At 36.1% G+C, this 24,752-nt stretch overlaps 1 protein-coding gene across 3 annotated transcripts in view; it reads left to right on the forward strand.

Annotated features, from left to right (window-relative positions):
• Positions 1 to 24,752, forward strand: part of sbf2 (SET binding factor 2) — a 104,265-nt gene that overhangs the window by 42,028 nt on the left and 37,485 nt on the right. For all 3 annotated transcript variants that reach the window (XM_043244396.1, XM_043244398.1, XM_043244397.1), the window contains exons 6-16: positions 1,255 to 1,360; positions 7,241 to 7,373; positions 7,721 to 7,829; positions 7,942 to 8,055; positions 9,151 to 9,228; positions 9,494 to 9,607; positions 11,642 to 11,770; positions 13,140 to 13,238; positions 14,042 to 14,246; positions 15,159 to 15,268; positions 16,066 to 16,215. In XM_043244396.1, the coding sequence (XP_043100331.1) occupies positions 1,255 to 1,360; positions 7,241 to 7,373; positions 7,721 to 7,829; positions 7,942 to 8,055; positions 9,151 to 9,228; positions 9,494 to 9,607; positions 11,642 to 11,770; positions 13,140 to 13,238; positions 14,042 to 14,246; positions 15,159 to 15,268; positions 16,066 to 16,215 (1,347 nt within the window). The remainder of the gene's footprint in view (positions 1 to 1,254; positions 1,361 to 7,240; positions 7,374 to 7,720; positions 7,830 to 7,941; positions 8,056 to 9,150; positions 9,229 to 9,493; positions 9,608 to 11,641; positions 11,771 to 13,139; positions 13,239 to 14,041; positions 14,247 to 15,158; positions 15,269 to 16,065; positions 16,216 to 24,752) is intronic.

Below are 24,752 nucleotides of genomic sequence, written 5' to 3' on the forward strand. Positions count from 1 at the left end.
GCCCGTTGTTTTGTTTAGAGATAAAATATTACTAAATGCAGCTATCGTGTTCTGGTTTAAACGCCGCAGTTCTTTACTTTAGTGTCTCGTTTTTCTTTTTGGTGTCAGATTTATCTCTAAAATGTATGTTTTCTCTTTAAACAGTTTCTAAATCCACTCTTTATTGTACACTGCGCTCATATAAATCAAGCTAAATGAATAAATCAACAAACAGATATTGTTAAACAATCTAGAAATCGGTTTCAGGGGAAATATATAAACGCAGACCGCAGAGTTTTGCAGGCTCTCGTGTTGAAATCATGCTGTTTTTGATGTAATTCACCAATACATTTAAAAATTCCCGCAGAAACCATTATTTTTCCCAGCTGGATTGTAGCATCAGGATGATCAAACAGGGTGTTAGTTATAAAAGACCTCAGGAGAGGTATATATTCATCTTTCAGCGTGAGTCTAACTCCATCCGCTTGGAATGTGTCTTGAGACTCCAGCCCGCATCTGTTCACGAAACTGTCCATGTGCATTGTATTGGCTCTGTTTAATGCACGTCTGCCGTTTCTGAGGATACAAGCCAAGACCTAAACCTGCTAAAACATAGGAGCTGCCCGCTTGTTCTATTGCTTTCAGAGGGTGCATGCATTTACTGCGTATGTATATCATGAAAGCACGTTATATAAAATACAAATTCATTTTGAATTTTTCCGTTAATTTCCTGTTTCACCAAACTTTGGAAACTGAGACGCAAGAACGGGCTGTTACGAGGACGTCAAGATTTGAGTGCCCGTATTTCACGAATCGAGCTTTATTTAGTGTTCAGCAACTTGCCGTTGTTGAGTAACACTAATAAAAGGGTCGCACGGGTCACTTATGTAAAGTGTGTTTACAAATATCATTGTAGAAATGATTGCACTTTAGTTTCAAGATGAATTCTCACTATTAACTGACTGTTAGCTATGATTTTTGCCTTAAACTCCAAACTTGTTGCTTATTAATATTTAGGTGTGGGGTAGAGATGAAGGTTGAAGTTTAAAAAGGAGATGCAAAATAAGGCGTTAATTGGGCCTTAAAATAAAGTGTTACTGTGGAAAAATATAACCCTATTAGCAGTTCAAGTTATCATGATCAAATTAATAATTTAAGTATTTTTAACTTTTACTTTTGCCTGTATCGTCCATTTTGCGTGGTTCTGAGGTATTTTTTTGGTGCTTATTGTTCGTGTATTTCTCCAGACCTGAATGCTTGTGTTGATGTTTTCAGAAGCTCTTTTCACTGGGAGCGGGAGACCGGCAGCTCATCCAGACTCCACTCAACGACACGCTGCCAGTCAGCAGCAAAAGCGTAGCGCTCCTCTTCCAGCAGTTAGGTGGGTGTCTTCGACTTAATTACTTCTATGTCAGCTCCTAGCTATTTTTTTTTTGTCTTTTCCATATTTATGCAGACATCCCCTGTCCTTTATAGTCCTGATTAATGTCCCTTCCTGTAAACATGTTTTCGTAGAGAGGATTTGTATGAGAATAATAGATGAGATCAGTGGCAACTAACATTTTTTTTGCTAAATTTTTAGACGACTTAAAAACAACTACAAATCTGCGTAGTGTTTACACACACACACACACACACACACACACACACACACACACATATAAATATATAACAATGGACGTGTGTGTATGTATATATATACACACACACAAAATTTTGAAAGCAATTGTGATATAAAAAATTGCACTATTTTTGGGGAAACATGGATTTTGCAAAAAGGAATTGTAGAATATTGAGTTCATATCACATTTTTGAGGGGAAAAAATAGCCAATAATTTATTTAATAATTATTATTTTGAGGCCAAAGTGTGTTCCATTTAAAATGCATCACAAAAACCTGATGTTCCTGGAAATAAAGTTTTAGGATTCCCAGGTCACAATCGATTTTGTAAAGATCAAGTCATTTTGTTCACGTTGTGAACGCTTTGTACAAACTGTCAGATATTTTTGCTTTCGTTAAATAAACAACTCTCAAATCACGTAAGCGTTCTCAAATCACGAAGGAAAACGTGATCATCAGCAATGCGCAAATGCGTGCGGTTAATTTCAGTCATAGCCTTTTTCAGTTCATCTCAAATTGATATGCTGATCATATAATTGCTAACTGAAACATTTGTATTCATTTGGAAAACAATGAAATATGCGAAGACATGTTGATAGATTTGTTTTCTGTTCTTGTGCATAGTGCATATTACTCGATGCTTTGCTCTGATTAAGTCATATTGGCTGCACCTTTCGTTCTGTATGCAGAAGTACACCAAAACAGCTCTTTTCCGCTCGGCAAGCTTTCACAACCTATGAATGCACAGATGGATTTGAAAGGGTAGTGATCAGTCAAAAGTGTCCGATTTTTAAACACAAAGACAAAAAATAAGTTTCAAGACATGCGTAGTTCTTATTTAGTTCGATGAAAATAAGTTGCTTATTTTGAAAGTATGGTTTTGCATGGCAACCTTAAGTAGTGACCTGCAGAGGAATGTACTAATGGTGTGCGTGCTGTCCCATGTTCAGCTGGAGCATAACACGGAGCATTTGGACAGATGTGCACGCACCATTTTATAACAGATGCATTATGTCGTACTACCGTCCAGCTGCAAATCAGTCTTGGGCTAATTAACACCACAATAATGTCCTTGAGGCCTTTTTGACAGCATGTTAGATTAGACTTTAATTAAACAGAGCACATGTTCTAAATCTGGCAAACAAAATCCGAGTATTTTCTACACCTTGAGTTGTGCAACTGGTGAAAGTAGTTTTAATCATTTCCCCGCTTCACCATTTCATATCATATAATATCATCTGTGTTGTAATTATACTCTGTACTATTTTTAAGATTGGTCGTGATTTATTTTGGCCGGGATTTGACTTGAACTATTCAACTTAGATGTGGGCTAATGTGGAGTTTTTCATTACAGTTCTCTGAGGTTTTTCATTTTTTACGGATTTATGTAGATCTCTGATTAATGACGCTCTTACTAAACAAACCCTTCAGAGCCTCTTTATAAACCTGATGACCCTTAAAGCAGTTTTTATTTGATCATGTGGCTGTCTCTCTTAAAGCTTTGATATGAGCAACAGTCGCCTTGTCATCTTAAAGGGCGAATCTTACTAAGCCTGTCAGGACCATATTTTACTACAGAACTGCACCAAACAGGAAACAGGAATTATGTGAATAAAATTAAGATAATTCTTTGGACCATCAAGATATTTTGCATTGCGAAATTGTTTGCTTTTGAGATAATATATAAAAATTCCAATCTTCCAATTCTCATTGCCCTTATGGCTGTGTATATATATATATATATATATATATATATATATATATATATATATATATATATATATATATATATATATATATATATATATATATATTGCTCGAGGACAGTTCTACATTGTCTTCATATTCTCGTTAGCAAATTTGACCAAAACAAACAGCACAACACAATATTGAGTTCTTACTTACTGAACTGTTGCATAAGAGCATTATGTGTGATATTATATTTAGCATTCTTAACTCTATGATGTAAATATGAGACAAAAACTAGCCATTTTACCCCCTATCTTGACTTTTAGGTACACTCTTACTTTTTAAATATATTTTAAAATGTTATTTATTCCTGTTATGCAAAGCCAAGATTTTAGCATCTTTACTTCAGTCTTCAGTGACCCTTGATCGTTCTGAAAAGTCTAATATGCTGATTTGCCCGTTTAAAAGTAATTATTATTATCAGTGTTGATAATAGTTTTACTGAGTAATATTCTGTAGAAACGTTGATGCATTTTTTTTCAGGATTCTTCCGTAAATAGAAAGTTTAGACAAGAACAGCATTAGTTTTTAAATGGAAATTTGAAAAACATTATAGATCTTTACTGTCACTTTTGATCTATTTAATGTATCTTTGATAAATAAACCCATCAATTTATTTAAAAAAAAGTAATGATCTCAAACTTTTACTTGACAGTATATGTTTAATATTTTAGTAGTTATCAGTTTTACTGGAAATTCTGCTTTTTCTCAAATTACAAGCAAAAAACAAAAAAACATTATCTCTTGCTTTCAAAGATGTCTCAAGAGGTTCTGTGAGAAACAAACCAACCTTCCTAGATGCCTGTCAAGATCATTGGTACCTGCTCTTTGTCCTGCAATGGAAAGTTCACAAGTGCGTTTGTAGGGCAGCCAGTCTTTGACCCAACAGAGGAGAAAACACCATCCCAAATACCATTCTCTGTGCATGGTCTCTGATAAGAGCATCATGTCAGTGCCTCATCCTCCCAGATACACAGTACTTCTGGGACTGATCTTAAGGTTACCCAAGCCTGTAATATCCCAGCAACATGAGCTAATAAAAATGTCATCTTGAACTTCTTTGTATAATTTACGCTCTACCTCCTCTCCATTGTTCTCCTCTGTGAATCAGCAACAGATTTATCAACGATCAGGCCTATCTGGCTCAGAGCTCGTCCTTGATTAGACTGTATTTTCAGATGGGTTACGTCAACATTAGTGACCTATAAAAAGCTGTGTTCGCTTCGTCTGCCATTTGCTTGCTTATCCATTATGTGGCAATAACATCTTAAACATCACACTCAGCTTTAGATGCTCTACAGAAGCATCATGAGGAAGACTGAAACACTGTCAAAATATAGTCACCCGTTTCCTCTCGCAGCCTGTAAATGGACATCCTCGCCAATGACTTTATCCACGTTTCATTTTTTTCAGAGTGAGGCCTGAAGAATGGCCTCTCTCTTTGGCCATCTGTGCAGTTTTAGGTTGTTTCAATTTATTTATTTACTAATTTTATACCACCGGATAAAGTAGAAAATAGTAATAATAGGTACTTTTATTTTTTTTAAAGGCTGCAGCGGTTTGATAGACATGGTATTTAAAGGGAAAGTACACCCAAAAATGAAAGTTCTGTCATTATTTACTCACCCTCAAGTTGTTTCAAAAAGAATGTTGGTAATGTTGTCAATAGCCATAGTATGGAGCAAAAAAAACGTGGAAGACAATGGCTATCATATGCCTTCCTCAAATTCATAAGGGTTTGGAGTCTCAGTAAATGATAGTAGTATATGGTGAAAAAAAAATATTTTTAGGTGAACTATCCCTTTAATTACCACATCCTTTAAACAGATTCTTATTTTTCTACATATTTCTATCATATTTTATAGTTTATCCGATGACATATAAATAAAAAAAATATATATACTTGATCAACACAGTGGTCTTTTGTTCTTGAATAATTCTCAAAGTTTGCCATCATAAGACTCGATGTTTATTGTTTGCAGCCTTTTCTGTCTCTTTCTGTGCATGGGTCAGAAATGTGTAGCCGTTCCAGAAGATAAGTAAATGTCACAAGGTCAGGAAGAGTTTTACTGGATGCCTCACAAACATTAAGAAATGTGTTGTTGTGTTTTTGGGGCAGAAGACAACACTGAGATTCCAAGGAACGTTCAGGACCCTAGGAAATGCTAGAAACCACTAAGACCATAAGCATGTCAAACATTTACAATGACTTGCTCAGGCTCGGCACCAGATGGAGGGCCAGGAGGGGTCTCCGGACCGAGGAGGATCGCTGGACTATTAACGTGTATAACAGTCTAACAGATTTAATGTCTGTAAATTTTCTTTAAATGGCCTATTTTTAATTATATACTAATAAACTAGTGCTTTCCGAGTCTGTGTGGCAAAGATGAATATCTCCTCATAGACGTGCGTTTAGAGCGAAGCCATCTTTACGGATTAAGATTGTAATGAAAGAGTTTTGTTTAGTGGTCAGTTAAAGCTTTCTATAGTTATAGTCTTCTTTTTGCTTTTAATTTTTTGTGGCGTGCTCCTGTTCAAGACGAGAAAGCAGATAAAAGTAGACTTTCGGGCTCAGGTCAGACTCGAGTCTGTAATTCTGATCGGACATGGGTCGGGCTAGGGCCTCAGTGTCTCGAGTGACAGTTTTTAAGACAGGTAAAAGTGTTAGGTGGGCTAATTATTGTAGGGAGTTACCTGTATGTTTAATCGCAACACCCAGACCCCCATTTGGCCCCCCCAAGTCGTGCATCCTAGCACAGGGCCTGGACTTATTGCATTTCTGAAATGGGTCGAATGGAATGACAAGTATGCACTTGACTTCATGTTCCTAAACATTTCGTCCTCTCTTTGCTCATTGTTGGATTCAGGTATTTGGTCAACAGGACAGTCAGTGTGAATTTTCATATCTTGTTCCTGTTTATTGGCGCATATCAGAGTTTGACACAGGCATAATGGGAACGTTGACCCCGGCAGCGCCGCGGATACGTCTGTTAATAGCTGGCTGTCTCTGTTTCTGCCGAGCGTGTGATTAATAGCCTCAGTGGTATGTTGATGACAAACAAAAACAGGAACTGTAAACTTTTATCTCTTGCTTTCTTCTCTGACTCCCATTGAGGAGTTTGCTGTGTGATTTATGTCCCCATTACATATTTGCCATTCTAGGCTTTTTTGCATCATTGTGATAAAGAAGGATATGCAAATGAATCGCACCCGCTGATAGCGTTGTTTATTTGCATGCATTCTTGGTGTCCTTTTAGCACCAGATCACTGATGGAATTACGTAAAAGGACGGAAACAAGCCCAGATTTTTCCTGATCCCAGCTCGAACACTGATAAGAACCAGTGGCTTCTAAATTATCTTGGTTATTTTACAGCTACTTGCCAAATAAAAATATTGGTTTTATTATTTTACTTATTGATAAGTTAAAATCCTGCAAACACAAACCATTGGCTAAAAGATAACAGAGTTATCAGATATAGAGTGCAGCAATATATAGTAATAATATGAAAATTAGAACTAAGACATTACAACATTGGGAGGGAATACAAATAAAATCTATATATATATAAATTATATATATTTTTTACTTTTATTTATTAGTTTATCTAGGGTTTTTTTTCTCTCATCCAGCTCTGTTTTATACTTTTATTATTTTGTTTAGCTTTAGTTCTGTCCTAAAAGATATTTAAAAATATCAAATATATTTTCACAATATTTTTTTTAATTTACGTTTAATTACATTTGTACTATTTTTGTTATTATTATTTAAACAGTAAAAAAAATAAAAGTAGTTTTATTTATAGTACTTCATAGTAGTTAAGGCCACCTAATATAAAGTGGGACCAAAAACTTTAGTAATTTTGTGTTTATGTCATGTTTATGTGTTCCAGGGATCCAGAATGTTCTTAGTCTCTTCTGTGCGGTTTTAACAGAGCACAAGGTTTTGTTCCATTCCTCCAGCTATCAGAGACTAGGAGAGGCCTGTCGTGCCTTAGAGTCCCTCATGTTTCCTCTTAAGTACAGGTGGGTCAGCACCGACTGTTACTGATATACCCAGAATAATTGACCTTCAGTTGCCTTGATAAGAGTGTCTTATTTCATTAGCTGCATTATTAGCAAATCTAGTTCAATCCAAGTGCATTGCACAAAAACTAGGACAACTTAAATGCGCCAAGAAGAGCTTGAATTAATGTGTCCTCTTCAGAAACGATAAGCATATAATTTTGAAAGTCATTCTATTTTTAGAGTTTTTTGCAATAGTATGTGCTATTTTTGTGCTCGGTATGTAATGAGAACAGTCTGATGTTAACATCTGCTGATTGCTCGACGTGATGATGGTGGTGGTTGCCTAACTCTGACTTGGTCCACAGCTACCCCTACATTCCCGTCCTCCCATCTCGACTGCTAGAGGTGTTGAGCTCGCCTACGCCCTTCATCATCGGAGTGCACTCCATGTTCCAGAGCGAGATCCAAGAGCTGGTGAGCTCAAGGCCTTACAGAAAGACATTTTTCAATCTGCCTTAAACAGGTGGTAATGTTGCTTCGTGACTCATTCGGTAGTTTCTGATTGGGTTTTGATTTCTGTTTACAGCTCGATGTGATCATTGCTGACCTTGACGGAGGAACAATTAAAATACCGGAGTGTATACACCTCTCCCAGCTCCCCGAACCCCTGTTACACAATACTCAAAAAGCACTGTCCATGGTAAAAAAAAAACACACACACACACATTATAGTGTCACATAACTTATTTAGTGTGCTTGGGTTGCATTTAAGTAGACATTGCATGCATATTGTTTTTCTTTTCTTATTATTAACATTGTTTTTGAAATAAAAAATATAATAATATATACACTGTACTATACAGGCTATACTATATAGTTTATAGGTTATATAAAGTATGGTAAAATACGTTTTTTAACATTAACTCCTAACCATAAATATACAATAGCTTCACTTATCCTGCACCACTGTGGCGTGGACCTGAGTTATTTTTTAAAGACATTCAGAAGGGAGCTTTTACTATTTTTAAGATACACAGTAAGGCTTACATATAATTGCAGTCCAATGAAAAACACTCATCTCTACTTTCGGTAATGTTTACTGTTACCACAGATGGAATTCACACTATTTTTGCTGTTTTAAACGCATTGAAAATCAAAAATAAACTCAAACAATTCGTAGTTGAATTAAAATGTCTAGCAGATGTGTAACAATACATTGCTATTAAGCCAAAAGGGACAAATTATATTGTCTTTATTGATTTGGTGAGGTTGTTTATGAGAAGAAAAAGACTGTTGCTCTTGAGAAATGATTTTATTTGTAGATATGAGTTTTTCTTCTGACAGCAATGATATGAGGCAGATCATAGGTACTCCAGCCTGTGTTTTTTTTTGATTTGGGTGAATAAACAAGCTCCTAGAAACCATCATGAACTTTAATAAGCACATATCAAGACCCTGTTAACAACCCACAACACCTTAATATCTTGGTGGTGAGGTTTATACCATTTAAATATTTTTAAAAAATGCTCTCTATTTCAGTTTGCTCTCACTCACGGTGTAGAAATTATTTACACTTCGTCTTTATTCGTCATATTTCAAAATATCTTTCTTCACTAGCTAATCTGCACTTTCAACATATACATAACCTCTTTCACCGTAATAAAGTGATGGTTTATACCACACGTTGAAAGATGATTATGACTGGAGACATTCCGTAAGCTATATTTGCACCATTTGTCTCGTTCTCTCAGATAGCAGAATATTTCCTCACTCTAAATACCTTCTTTGTCTTCAGGTTTTGCACCCAGATCTGGAAGGAGCAGATAATGCCTTCCCACCCCCTCGTTCTGCTCCATCCAACCTCAAACTGCTGGTAAGAGCCTGGCTCGTCTATTTTCGCTTTTACAATATCGCAAGGTTAGATGTTTTGCGGAATGTGTGGCTGACACTCATGTGGCTCACACGGGAGTCTCTTATTGGGTCTTCAGGGGGCTGAAAAATCTGTTCATTTCAAACTCCCATCACGTACACGGTTTATTTTGAGGCGAGAAAATTTTCACTCTGACTCATTCCATCCTCGTACGTTTATCTGGAATGTCTCTCAGTCGCTTCTATTCTGGCTTTCTTGTTTTTGACAGGATAAGGAGGTGAGGGCGGTCTTCCTGCGCTTGTTTGCACAACTCTTCCAGGGCTACAGGTCCTGTCTGCAACTCATTCGCATCCATTCCGAACCTGTGATTCACTTTCATAAGGTGAGAGCCGGGCACTGATCTGTAGCTTTATGATGTTAAACCTCATTTGCAGAGTAATCAGGCCCATCAGCCCACAAGCGATTAGGAGCAATTACTGTCATTGTGCCAGATCAGTCCAGTAAACTCAAGTGCTTTCATAATGACTGTTCGAGAAGGATCTTCTTGCTAATTATGTCCAGGGTTTTCAGCGAGGGATCTGTAACAGTTCAGCAGGGGTCTGTAGGCAGATATACTGATATCTGAAAATGTATTTATAAATGTGGTAGATTAATGACCTTTTATCTCAAAAATCATTTACTCACCCTTATGTTATTTCAAGGCCTGAATGAATTTATTCAAGCATTAGTCACTCAAAACATTGAGAATACCAAAAATACCCAAATTACTGGCAAATTCTTTGTTTTTGCATCATGCAAAAAAACCCTTCACTTATTTCAAACTCAAGGCTGACACTAAGTTAGTAGCCTGATAACAAAAATAAATGCAAAGTACATAGTTATTAATTAAATAGTTAAAATAGACAATCGGAAAGAAAACATACAAAATATACATTTAAGTACTTATTTTATTACACTTTATTTAGTTTCTGTAGATTCAATTGCAGTACATATCTTTTTATTTACATACATGCACATTATAAGAAGTTTATTCACATGTCATAATCTTTAATCATTTCTTTACTATTTTATTTCTAAAAATGAAAGCTGTTTACAGTATTTTCTGATTAATACTTGATCAAAAAAAGATCTAAAACGCCTCTAAAAAATCTTAAAATGAAAAAGGCTATTGTAAAATATAGATGACATAAAGTCATAAAACTTGTAATACAAAACAATTGTCAGTGTTTAATAAACTGGGTAAGTATGGTGTTATTCATTAGTTTTTTTACCCTATTCATGTATATATATATTTTTTATTTCGTTCTCTGCTTCAATAAAAAGTATATACCAGTTTTGCGAATCTACTGATCTTCTAAAATATCAAAATGAGGATTTGTTAATGAATTGCATTTCATTTATTCTCTCATTAATATTCCTAGGAGATCCAGGATGGACGTCAAAATTATTAAAATTGTGAAAAAGGACTTGGTGATTTGATGAACACCACCTTAGTAAACTGAACAAAAAAAAGCTTTAACATGTGCATATTTTGTTCATTTTGTTGAATTATAACTGCATTTTTTGTAGCAAAGGAACATTTCCATCTTGCTACGAACAAAATTATTTGAACACACCTGTCATAATTACTACTCAGCTCTTAAATATGAACTTCTTAGGAGGATTTAAACGCACAGAATAAATATTAACCTCACGTCATATCATATACACTTCCAGATGGTACAAACAACTCTGACTGGTTTGAAATGCAGCATTGTTTATCTTACCTTAACCCGAGGCAGCTTGCACTTGTACAAACACCTGCCTTTTCATAAACACCGTGGTTTTGGGTCAGAGCCAGAGAATGAAAGAATAATCTCAATGAACTCGCTAGATAAGCACTGAGCTTTGCCTTGTCCACGCTTCGCTTTGAAGTGCCTCGGCGCAAACGTAAGCGCTCATGCCGATGGTATCGCGGTTAGTTTGTTTAAAACACTTTGGTCCGTCGGATTGTCCTCGAAATGAGCCATATGAAAAGTATCAAACGTGTATTCGCAAGTGTTATTTCACCCCCCAACCTGTTTTTGTTTGTGTCGGCCGATGTCTCTGTGGCAACGTCTCAATACGACCCTCATAAAGCACCCCACATGGCTCAGATTATAGCACAAGAATGCTTCACATCTCGGAACCGAGCGACTTGTCCTGCCAAACGCTCCTTAATTTACTGGCTGATGCTGCAGGGGATCTGTTTAAAATATACATATGCCCATCTCATTTGATGCAGATAACAGACGTCTGACTTTGTTTCTTCTGGAAGTTGTTTTGTTTAGAAATATCTCTCTGCAACACTTGAATTAAAGTTGGCTGCCGGTTTGAAGTGGAATTTTAGCAGATGCCACGATTTTTCTTTGATCGTTGACCTTCTTTTCCCTGATAGGCTGCCTTCCTGGGCCAGCGTGGCCTGATAGAAAATGACTTCCTGACCAAGGTGTTGGACGGCATGGCCTTTGCGGGATTCGTGTCTGAACGGGGACCTCCATACAGAGCCTGTGATCTATTCGATGAGGTGTGGTACTTCTTTATCAGAGCCCACTAAGTGAAATAGGCGTGTAGAAATTGATAAATCATGGGTTTCCCAAACGCAAGGGCTGTTAGTGAATGTAGGAACTATTTGGCTATTTGGACTGAAAAAGGCCATACCAGATTATAATTAGACAGCATAGTTTGTCCTAGATGGTGGAGAAATCAGGAAAACACATCAAACCTGGAAAAAATTATCCCAAACCTATTAAATTAACTTTTAAGGTAGAATTTTTGGACCAATTAAAATTGATGTTTAAACTTAAAACAGATTTGTATTACCTTTTATAAGGGCAACTTTTCTAGCCATTTCAATGTATGTTATTGTACATTTAAATGTATATGTATATGCATATTTCTGTGAGTGGCTGCATGTCCACACTGTCCAAAGTTGGACAGAAATAGACAAAAAAGCCATTTCTGTTTATGTCATCATTTTTGTGTAATTGATTAATTAATTCAGCCGTTTTGTTCAAAATAACTGATTTATTTAGGAATGAAACAAATGACTGTCTTCATGAACAGATCACTGAATCATAGTTTTGTTCAAATATTCATTCAATTCAAAGAGTAATTCAATGAAACACCATGAGAGATGCAACAGTTCTGCCGTGACTCTTTTTGGAACTAATTTTATCGGTGGACTAGTCAGTATTGTCTCCTAATAATAACTTAAACATCATTTTATTACACACCATTGGATAAAGTATTAAATAGTGATGATCTTAAAAGGAGGACAAATGATTGTGTGGCTCAAGGCTTTTCTTGTAGGTGCCATTCCTCTCTACTACCCAAGTATCTTCACTTCATCCGGGTATTTGAGGTCTGTTTATCTACAAAATGACATAGAGTAGTGCATGAGTAAGCGGAGTGAGATGCCTCTATAATCCTTAGTGATTCATGTCTCCTCGTACCAAACCCATCCGTCACTTGAATGATTTATTTCAGTCGGGATGCTGCCCATGTAGGCAGTAGACAGCAAGGAAACTTGCTTGCTATTGCTGTTGTGTCTTCAAAATATTTTTGAAAATAATTATTTATTGTACCAAAAAAAATCTGAATCTGAAAAAGAACACAATTCGTGGCTATTTCATCATGTACTGTATGGAAAGATTCAGTAAACAACTGTAATCGGATCGAATCATTGTTAGAGCAAATATTTACTCTCCTACTAAGTAACATCATTCCACAAGAGGAAGATAATACATGCGTGACTCAGTGTAGCTGAGTGAAATTCCAGCTATTGTTCTGGGCAATGTTAAATCAATTACAGGTGGAAAAACTGATTTCTTGTGCACATTGTAACCACAGATTCCTGGGTTCCTTCATTAAACTGCTCTCTTTCTGTTCTGTAGCTGGTGGCCTTAGATGTGGACTGCTTTAAGGAGGAAGAGGAGAACCTGGTCAAATTCCAGAAGCGTTTGCGAGAGCTGTCCGAGCAACTTTACAAAAACGTAAGCACATGACGCCATCTCTAATGTCAGTTCCTTCAGGTGCTTGAACTTTAGTGGCCGCCGCTTGATGCCTGTTTTTCTCTGTCCTTCTGGTTGACCTTTTGTTTGTGCCAAAAGTTCTCCCTTGTCGCATTTGATGGATTTTATTAGAACATAGGCTTCTTAAAAAAATATATATATATTTTTCTCTCATTATTTTTGAAAACTAAGCGAATTAACACATCCTGCAAAATTTTAAATCTGAAAGGGCACTGTGTATAAAGTTACTGTCTCTCAAAAGAAACAGCCGTCTCTGAATCATTTAAATGAGTCGTTTTAAAACGAGTCCCAAGCTGTTTCATGTTGACGTCAACCTGAATCATTAGTGTATTAGCCGCCCACTTGTTGCTCGCAAAGACCTTGATTTTCACGTGGGTCTGAATTAAAATATAAATGTAGTCTTTGTACACTAGGTGATGCTTTTGGAGCGTTAATGCTCACAAACCAATCAGCAGAAGTCTGAATAGCACCTTTAATAAATGTTTTGCAAGTGATGTACACTCACATGAAATGAGCGCAATCTCACATCTTTTTGGTTCAAACACTGCTCAGTTTATCCCAAGTATTGGAAATTTTCATGCACAGTATACAAAAGCATGAATGACTGCGAATAGCAGATTTTCACAGTGAAGGTTGTAGTTTTTCATAGAGTTATGCTCTTGATGACTGATGCCAAACCTTTTCCTATTTTTTTACAAGCGAAATCATTAAGCCGCAGCTCTTAATGCTGAATTTAGACAGTTGTTTTGACATGTATTCTGTAGGAGAACCCAAACCCCCACATGGCCTTCCAGAAAGTGCCTCGGCCCACCGAAGGCTCACACCTGAGGGTGCATGTGGTGCCCTTTCCCTTGTTGGAGGAGGAGAGGGTGGAGGAGTTGATGCAGGAGGGCTTTTCCAAGCAGCACGCCGCCCCTATCAGTACCCGTCCAGAGAGGAAGTGTGTGGTGCCTGCTGGACCCCCTGTGGGTGAGTGAAGATAATATCATTATGTGACTTTCTAAATTATTATGATAAATTATAACTAATGGTGCACATACCACTGGTCCAAAGTTTGCAATTGAGATTGTAATTAAGATTACTTTGTTTTTGAATGAAACCTCATATGCACAATAATGCTATTTTTATTAAAGGAAATATATAGTATAACAGTAATTTTGTGAATTTGTTATTAATTAAGCTTTTTTTTTAATGATATATTTAAAAATGTAATTAATTCTTGTGGTGCAAAGCTAAATTTTCTGCATCATTACTCCAGGCTTCACTGTCACATGATCTTTGATTTGATTTGCTGATTTGGTGCTCAGTTATTATTAGTTATTTGTGCTTAGTTAGTTAGTTAGTTGAGTTGTGCTCAGTTACTAAAAATATTTTTTCCAAAAAAAAAATCTGAATTTATTTGAAATATAAATATGAAACAGTAGAAACATTATAAATGCCTTACTATTTTTTGTTTAATTGCATTAAAAATATTTCTATTTTTAAAGGTATTTTAAACCAATATTACTTCACGGCATACTTTTAAAAACAAAAATTCGTAATACTTTTGACTGGACGTTTGTGTGTTCAGTGCTAAAATTATTTAAAAGGATTATTATTTTAATTATTATCTAATTATCTTCACATAACAAAGATATTTGGAAATTCACTTATAGACGGGGTACATTGATTAAGGTCAGCATGATACAGAAATGAAGTTTATAAAATTAAGTTCATTGGCTTACATTGGTGTCTTTTATTTAGCCTTTGGCCTGTTATAATAGCAATAAGTCAGTTGAGATGGTGTGTAACACTGAAGAGGTTTACAGTACAAACACTTCTCTTTATGTTGTGCTTAACCACTGTGTAATGCTTTGTTAACTGTTCTTGTCTTTTATGCAGTGTCTATCATGGGCAAGCCCAGCTCAGTTTTTAACAGCGCTCGTAGACTGGAGGTGGTCCGGACGTGCATCGGTTTCATCTTCGACAACAAGACTCTGGAGACGGAGAAGGTGATGCAATAATTTCTGTGATGACAGAAGGTTTAAACCCACACATTGATTCGAACATCTGGAAAAAGAGGGCATGCAGATTAGCATGCATTAGTGATGGCATTCACAGCACGATAAGCAAAGCTCTCCAGCTGCAAGTCGTACAAACATAGGAGGAAAGGGGTGAACAAACAGTCACACATATTCTTCTAATTTCCCTGCCCTTATCACTAATACCAATATTATTCTAACATTAACCGTGACTGCTGTTTGTCTAAAGCATCGTACATTTTTTTAGGCTAAATAACTCTGTGCAAATTACCTGTAGCAAAGGAAATCTGCTCGCAGAGGATGTTTGGAGCCTGCCATCATTTGTGAACTCTCCCCGGTGTGTTTGCATTGCAGTGGTAGCCAGCTACCTGCACACATTTGAATTTAAATTGTAGGTTATACAATGCAAGCCCGCATCCCTTTACAGTTGTAAAAATGTTGTGCTTGCAGCTTAATGGCTTCTCCGAGCCAGTAAAGACATCACCTCTACACAACCTCTACTCCATCAGCCCGAGTAAACCTGAGCGGAGGGTGCTGCCTCCGTCTAGACGTAAAATCTCATCAATAACAACCGTTCTGGAATTTTAACTATGGGTCAGAGGTCAACTGGCAGGATTTAGCTGGAGCGATTGCGCGCTTTGCATGCACGTATAAAAGCGAAACCATTCTTGCATCCAGATGAGGGCGGCCCAGTCTGGTTTAAGTAGACGGTGAGCGCTTAAAAAGCATATGTTTTAGTAATGTCTTGACGCTGCTGTTTCTTTCAGACACTCCCTGCGGCTCTTCGGGCCCTGAAAGGCAAAGCAGCCCGCCAGTGCCTGACCGAAGAGCTCAGCCACCACGTGCAGCAGAACCGCGCTATCCTGGACCACCAGCAGTTTGATCATATCGTTCGCATGATGAACTGCGCTCTACAGGTGGGCATCAGTATTACCAGGATTTATTACCGCAGTGACCTAAAAGCAAAAGCACCGGAGCAGTTAGTCAAGTAATATGATTGCTCCTGCCAGAGTTCCAGATCACAAAATGCAGGAATGCTGCAACAATAAAAACATTGGATTTTCGTGCAGTTTTATTCAGTGTTTGCCATTTCAAGTTTTATGTTTGAAATATTGTATATTTCAAAATACAGTTGTTTTTTTCAAACTATAGTATTTAGAAGAAATCCTAAAAAACCTCTAAAATAAATTATATTTTTAAAAAATATATGTAAGTTTACATTTAAATACTGCACTTTAATTAAAATGCATTTTAATTAATTTTAATAATTGTTTAATTTTATTTTGAAAAAGAACACGTTTAACAATATTTAAATATTTTTTAACACATGCATATTTGCACATAAACGCATGTATTTGCTGAACAGTATTTACAGAAACAAAAACATTATAGTTCTAGACTAAAAGAGTAGCAATTAAACATATCAAGCATTGTATAGATATAATGCAGGTTGGTGGGGGATAAATGTTATTTATGCATGCTGTGGAAAGAGTCTCTTAAATGTATATTAAGGGTAAACCACAAATTGCCATTTAGGGAAAAAATCTGCAGCTCTTTGTTCTCCCTTTAAAATACTGCCGATGGGACCTCCAGATAGGAACCGTGACGTGAAGTAGGTTATTAATTAAACGCAAAGCCTGGAGTCTTTTTAGAAAGGGAACTGCAGATTTAGTGTTAAACAAACATCTCCAACAAGGCGAATCGAAACGAACCTTTTAGTTTCAGAGTTCCAGATTTTTCCAGAATTTTTCAGCCAGCATTGAGCCAGCATGACTTATTGCAGCACTGATTTATTACACTATAGGATTTAATACCATTTTAATTCAGAAAAGTATTATTTATTGTGGCAGCTTGGTGCAGCTTACTGATCTATAAGTCTAGTGCTTCCTGGGACGTTTGATGTATGTGGAGTTGTTTAGGCTTTGCATAACTTTGTCTTGTCATAGCACCTTGTGACTTATTTTGTGTTAGTCCATCACATTCCTGTAAAAGCGCTCGCATTGCTATTAATCTCAGAGTAGGGTCCCACTGGTAGTTCCTCGTGTTTTACTACTTCACGTTGCCGTGGCTGGGGGGATTTTAATGATGCTGTGCAGCTTAAACAGCTAGCGACTTTTATAGAGTCACTGGACATTCCCAACATACTTTCGTCAAAATAATACAGACCAGCTTGGGCCGCGCATGTCAACATCTGCAGCCGAGCAGAGCAGGGTTGTTAGATCGGAGGGTTTTGAAAACAAAGTTTAAGGAAAAATCAACATTTATATATATAATGCAAATGGAAAACCAATACCAATGAAATGGTTTCATATAGTTGTGTCATCCGATAGCTAAGCTGTATGTAGGTCTGTCATGTATTGTTTTCCTGTGGGAGATGAGACACATGTGTGGAGCGGCGTTCAAACGATGAAGCGCACGTGCTATCAGTTATCAGAGTCTGTTAATCAAGATGAGAGACAGAAACAAGCCCGAGTGATTTCATGTTGGTCTCCAGAGACTCTGTCAAGGACAAAGGTTTCTTGGCAACAAAGGGACACAGAACAGGGATGAAGATGAAAAGCTATATGAAGAACATATGAATAGTCCATTTGTCTGATTATTATTATCATTATTATTTTTTTTTTTTTTTAGAAATTAGTGTGGACCACAGCGTTGACCTAAATATACCAATAACAATAGATACAGTTTTAAAAAATAATAAAAAATTCCTGAAACTTCCTGAAAGTACACAGGGTGTAGTAAAAAAAAATTGGCTATTTTGGGACTTATCTTGTCTTTAGTGCTGTAAAATGATTAATCTCGATTAATTACATCCAAAGTAAAGGTTTTTGTTTACATAATATATGTGTACTGTGTATATTTATTATGTACGTATTAAATACATAACATGCATATGCATATTTAAGAAATGTATGCACATGTAAATACATATTACTTTTAAAAAATGCTTCTTTTGGATGTGATTTAATAGAGATTAATCTCTTGACAGCTCTAGTTATTACCAAATATTGGCTGCCGTTTTTTTTAAATAAACTTGTTTTGTTTCAGCATAGGTTATCACAGGTTTTATATTTCTTTTTTAAAACTGATTCTTCACATGCTTTATTGATCTGAGCTCATGCATCTTTCGATGTAACATTAGTTTAATTGTCCACAAATAATATCGAGATTAAGATTTGGAGAAAATACAGCATAACGGGTAATCTACAAACTCTTTTTAAAAGAATGGGAACACCAGACAGCACAGCCCAAGGGGTTAAATAAGGGTTAGAAGAGTTCAGTAGATAGCAAAGAACACAACTATCACAGCACAGAGGAATGACGTTGTAGGAATCGCTTTTAGATAGTTTTTATTTGATCTGATTAAAGCCAATGAAAATCCATCCTGCGTTTAAATCCACAAATTTATAATAAAGTTCATGCATCATGCATCGGTGCAGACAAAATCATGAAAGTTATTATTAGCTATAGTTCTTTTGGGGAACATGCCTTTACACCGGTTTTTAGAAGGATTATTCTCCTCATTAAGTGTAACAGAGATCATCACATCAGGCTGACTCGGTTACTACCGTACCTGTCGGAAACTTTTTTTCGTGTTTTATGCAGGACGTAAATCTTCCATCTCAGATAAGCTGCTTCTTTTTCACTGACATTTAGGTGCCGCCAGTGGAAAGATTCATTCTCCTCGTAGAGTTCGGTATTTGAGATTTGTCGGGGAGCTCGCATATATTTCGGGTTCCTGACAGGTACACGCAGTTTTCGAAGAACCAAACCTGAATAGCAGAGCTAATAATGCGCGTTTATGGCCTAAATATCGGATCGTGTTGCTCACAAGATCAGGGGAAGCATCGCAAGAATTTTTAAATCACTTTGCTGTGGTAATGCAGCACTGCTATATTGTGCAAAGACAGCAAGCGTTATAAAAGCTCTTCACAGTTCCAGGATAGTTTGTCATGACTCGGTCTCATGTGTGGCGCCGAGGTCAATAGATTTGTCTCAGATGAGCCGTAAGACAAACAAAAATAGCAGATTGCCTGGACACCCTAATTGCTTTCATATTACTTTGTGGGTGCTCTCATCACCTCCTACGAAGAGCTACGACAGACAGCGGAGACGCCAGTGTTTTTTTTTTTTTTTTTTGTTATTACATCTACACTAAGAATAGCTGCAGATATAATTGCATAGACAGACCTTTTTACCGTTTTACCATCTGTTTTTCTGACTCAGTGAAGTTTTCACATCGTTGTTTTTTACGAAATTGCTGTGTTTGATTTTTATGTAAACGCTGTGTGATGCAACATACTAGAATAATCTTTTTATGAACTAAATGTTCTACACTGCAAAGAGAAGACGGCAATAATAAAGCTGTCTAGTCTTTTACCACATTGCACAGCCTGGTGTAGATTTTGTGTAAAAATTATATGTAATATCATTTTATCTCGAGGGGTTCGTGGAAACGTTAATGTTAAAAATACATAATAAAAATATGATTAGAATGTAAATAAAAAGTACGATCAGAATGAATACAAATACATTAAAGTAAGGATTTGAGTAAAATATTATAAGTAGAAAAATTCTGTAATAATGTAACTTAATATTAAAATTAACTGGTAAATAAAATGTATTTGATAATGTATTCATTATAATAATCAAGAAAGACATCTTCATAATTTGCAAATTATTTATTAATCTGATTCATTCACAAAATATACTAATAAGTAATATCTGAATCATAAATAAGCAAGTTTATTCACTTAATTCACAAAAGGTGCTAACAAAGAAGTGTTTTTTAATCATAAAGAAGAACATCAGGATAAGGAAATATTTATTTGTTAAATGGAGTCAGATTAAGTCAGAAAAGAAAAGGAAGGAAAACATCAAGATATGCAAATATTTAAACCTGAGTGCATTCCATTTGCATTTCTGATAGCTGCAAGCGTCATAGGAATAAATCCCACACACCGTTGCTGACAAGCGCGTGCCACATCCGTTCCTGCTTCCTTGAATCATCACATTGCTATTGTTTAAAAGCTAGACGACATTTATTGTTTTTTTTCCCCCAAGTGTTTGTTATAATATGTAGACGATATAATTGTCATCCAAACGTGCTCATGACCTCAAGCGTCTGAACTCTGGCTCCGTCTGTTTGAGTTCAGCCGCTTTGCAGATGTGCGAGAAGACGGAGCCATAGTACCGCATCCCTCCTTTCACGACGCTGGCGATCCCAGCGGAGCTAGCCTGATTTTACGCAACTTCTCGGAAAATCACTGTGCTGTTAACACATATTTGTTGTGCGTTCTTCGGGTGTTTGCTGTTGATGACCGTTGACATAAAGGACACCTCCCGGCTTGATTTCAGACGCAAGAATAGAGCCGGAGTCTGTGCTCTTGAACTGGGCTTATCTCGCCAGACAATAAATATGATAGACCTTATCGTTTTTAAAACAAGCTCATAACAAGCCCATTAATAAGGCTAATTTCCAGAGTCTTGTTTTCTTCTGCTGTGCGTTTCGTCCAGCTGCGCCGGGCTCTGGAGCTGAATGTTGCGCAAGCCCAGCGGAGGTCTGGCATGCGATGAAGTGGAGATGCACTGTGGCATCCCAGTCATTTCCTGTGCCGCAGGGTTATGGGCCAGCTCTGGCCTGCTTAATCGGCGGGGGGCCCTTGCAAACACTTACTCAGCCTGTCAGTCACACGCACATTTGTTTTATGCTGTGCTGGGGTGAAGGGAAGCGGATCAGAGTACAGCAGCCGTAATCATTCCTTTACATTAAAACATCCCAAACTGTGCACATACCATACACTATTTCTTTGGTGTGCATATATATGTCAATTAAATGTACTTGAATCTTTTGGTTCTCGCTGTCTCTTATATACTTTTTTGGAGTATCTACATTTGTATTGATAAAAGCTTGCAGAAAGGACTTGAAATATAAATACTTGCAGAAAAGACTTGTAACCCTTCAACCTTTGGATATAGCAAAAGATGACAAGATGAACGTGTTAAACAAGATTTCATTTAAATTCATGATAAGTGTTCAATTAATATAATATGATCTGCATAATTCGATAACTTAAGACAGTCCTATTCATAACCAAGTTTATCGAAATAAAATATTTATACTTTATAAAATTATACACTAGATAAATGGTATGCTTCTTTTCATGGTAAGTGTGCGATTAGGATAATTCACACAAAAAGGATGGAAAATGTCAATTATTTGACAGCCCTAAGCCTCCAAGTTCATAACATGCATTATGTCAATGCCAATTATTATTTTTACTTTATAACGTTTGGTAGTACTTTTTTTAGACTTCACAAGTACATTATATATTATATTATATTATATTATATAGTGTGAACTACTTTTGATTTGATGTTTCCGAATACAAAGAGAGAGGAGCTGCACTTGGATGCTCGAGAGGCTTTTCAAAGATAGCCGTCGAGTGACATGACTTTGACTAAGGCTAGTGCATTTTCTGCATGCTTGGAGCGATATATGAATATGATATATTAAATATGAATAATCAGTATTAGTGTTACAGTAGGTGACATAGTGTTACAGTAGGTGACATAATAGTAAAATTCATAGTAAAGTTTGTAATCATGACAGCCCTAATTGTGCATTGACAGAATAATAAAAAAAAAAATACTGTGGTAGTTCTTATGTGATTATAATAACTAAAAGATAAATGACATTAAGATGAATATACAACGTATATATTTTATTCAATGGTGAAACATTCCTCGTTAAACTTGTTATCTGCACATTCAGAGGAGTTGTGTGACTGACAGATATTCGTTTGCAAGGCATACTGGGATCTCACACCATCTTTTTTAAAGTCTAGGTCTAGGTGAACCACCTGCTGATTTCATTTCTTTTCCTCATTTGTCTGCGGTTGTTTTGCCACTGCTGCTTGTGAACTCTAGAGCAGGAGATCCATTGTGCTCAATTCTTTTTCTTGGAAAAAGAGCATTCAGTGGATGATATCTGACTTTGCGGTCAGATGAACTTACGCAATGTTCTGTGAAAGCTGCAGAAATAAATGTGCTGGGAAGTTGTGAAGTGCATCATTCCCATGTTGAACAAGTGCAGCTTCCCCGGGACGGCTTCCCATGAGGCCAGGTAAACAGAAGGGAAGTCTGGCTCAGCCTCACCTCACTAGATAGGATGCAGAATATCACCATTTTAGGTTGTTGATGGTTGCTAGGGCGCTGCTTGTGTGTTCTGCCTGATTGTTACTATATCATACTGTATTGATTCTAAGTGTCTAATAATTAAGATTGCTTAATGCTTTTAAAAAACATCATTTTAAAATACTCATCAAGGCTGCCGTTATATAATAAAAAAATACAGTGAAGCAGTAATATTGTTCAATATTATTACAATTAAAATATTTGTTATAATTTTTATAATAATAATTATTGTCATGGTAAAGCTGTATTTTCAACATCATAACGGCAGTCTCCAATATTGCTTGATCCTTCAGAAATTATTATAATATGCCGATTCAATGCATGATTATGCATTAAATTGGTGTTCAATTATTAACATTTTTTTATGAAAACATCAGGACTGTTGTCTACCTTGATAATAGCAAGAAATGTTTTCAGAGCAGCAAATCAGCATATTAAAAAGATTTCTGAAGGATCATGTTTAAATAGAAAAATAGAATTAACACTTATTAAAATTTCCCAATATATAATAATACATTATTGCTGTCTTTTTTCATAATATGAATGCATATGTCTTATTTCAAAAACATTAAAAATAAATATTTATGACTACTTGCTTACTAACTTAGCTCAAGTTCAAACTTGAAACCACGAGGAATAGCCGTAGCATGATTTTTATAGTTATTGTTATAGTAAATTGATTGCCGCTTCTGTTTTAGAGAAAAGCAATTTTGTTGTGAAGCTATTCCTAGAAAGCATTCAAAATAAAGCTTTTGGTTTAGAGGAAGTTGACGCATTCCCCTTCCTGCCTCACAGCAAACAGTGCGCGAGTGCAACTATTTGAGTGAAACAGGATGCAAATGAGTCACATCATGTGATTGCAGATCCCATGGCAAACTGAACTATAGGGAACGACGTGTCTCATTCCATGTGCACTTCCATAGACAGCACTCAGACCGCTCACACTTGGGAAGCAGCACGTATAGTTTGTGATGAGTCACAGTCACTCAACTTCCTCCCTCCTTCCTGGATGAGCAAGGAGTTACATACGTGCCGCCCTGTAGCAGACAAATGGCCCTACTGACCAGTCTTGACCTCTTGATAATAACTCACATCATCAGTCTCATTACTGGCATTTAAGTGTATGTGTGTAATTGCTGCACATACTGAGCTGACTGTGTGATAACTTGAGGATGTGTCATATGGGTCATTGACATTTTTGGAGCAAGAGTCTCCAAAACTAAAATTGGTTTCATTTGGCCTTGAAATGATGAGATAATCATCATGTATTCCAAAATGAAAGCAAATAAAGTGTGAAAGCACGCTGTTTATTAAATGTGACCCTGGATCACAAAACCAATCATCTTGTTTTAAAATAAATAATATACAATGAATAAGTTAAGCTGATTAAATAAACTTTCATATGATGTATGGTTTGTTAGGATAGAAGAGGATTTGGCTGAGATGCAAGGAATCTGAGCGTGTAAAAAAAAATCGAAATATTAAGGAAAATCATCTTTAAAATTGTTCAAATTAAGTTCTTAGCAATGCATATTACTAATGAAAAATTATATTTTTATATATTTACAGTAGAAAACGTACGTCTTAATGGAACATGATCTTTATTCAACACCCTAGTCATTTTTGGCATAAAAGCAAAATCAATTATTTTAACCCATGTTTTATTGGGGATTGTGCTACTACTGACTGGTTTTGGGGTCCAGGGTCACAAATGATAACACTTAACACAAAATTTCTAAATTTTACGTTTCTTATTGTGGACATTATAAATAATAATTATATATATATATATATATATATATATATATATATATATATATATATATATATATATATATATATATATATATATATATATATATATATATATATATATATATATATATATATATATATATGATAAAAAATTATGATCAGTACAATAATATTTTCGATCATTTGCAAATTATGGTTCAGTTCTCTGTGTGTGTGTGTGTGTGTGTGTGTGTGTGTGTGTGTGTGTGTGTGTGTGTGTGTGTGTGTGTTTTTAATGGTAATGCATTTCATTCAGTCACTTGTTGATCCTCTTCAGTGGATAGGTGCCATCATTGAGAGTACAAATAATAATTGATATGTGTCATGTAGAGTACTTCTGGATCATTGTGATGTTTATTGTGAGCTGTTTGGACTGTCATTCTGACGGTACCCATTCACTGAAGTAGATCTATTGGCGAGCAAGTGATGTGATGCAACATACGATATGATATTTTAAGAGATA

This window comes from Puntigrus tetrazona, chromosome 7 (genome assembly GCF_018831695.1).
Source record: "Puntigrus tetrazona isolate hp1 chromosome 7, ASM1883169v1, whole genome shotgun sequence".
Lineage (NCBI taxonomy): Eukaryota > Metazoa > Chordata > Actinopteri > Cypriniformes > Cyprinidae > Puntigrus > Puntigrus tetrazona.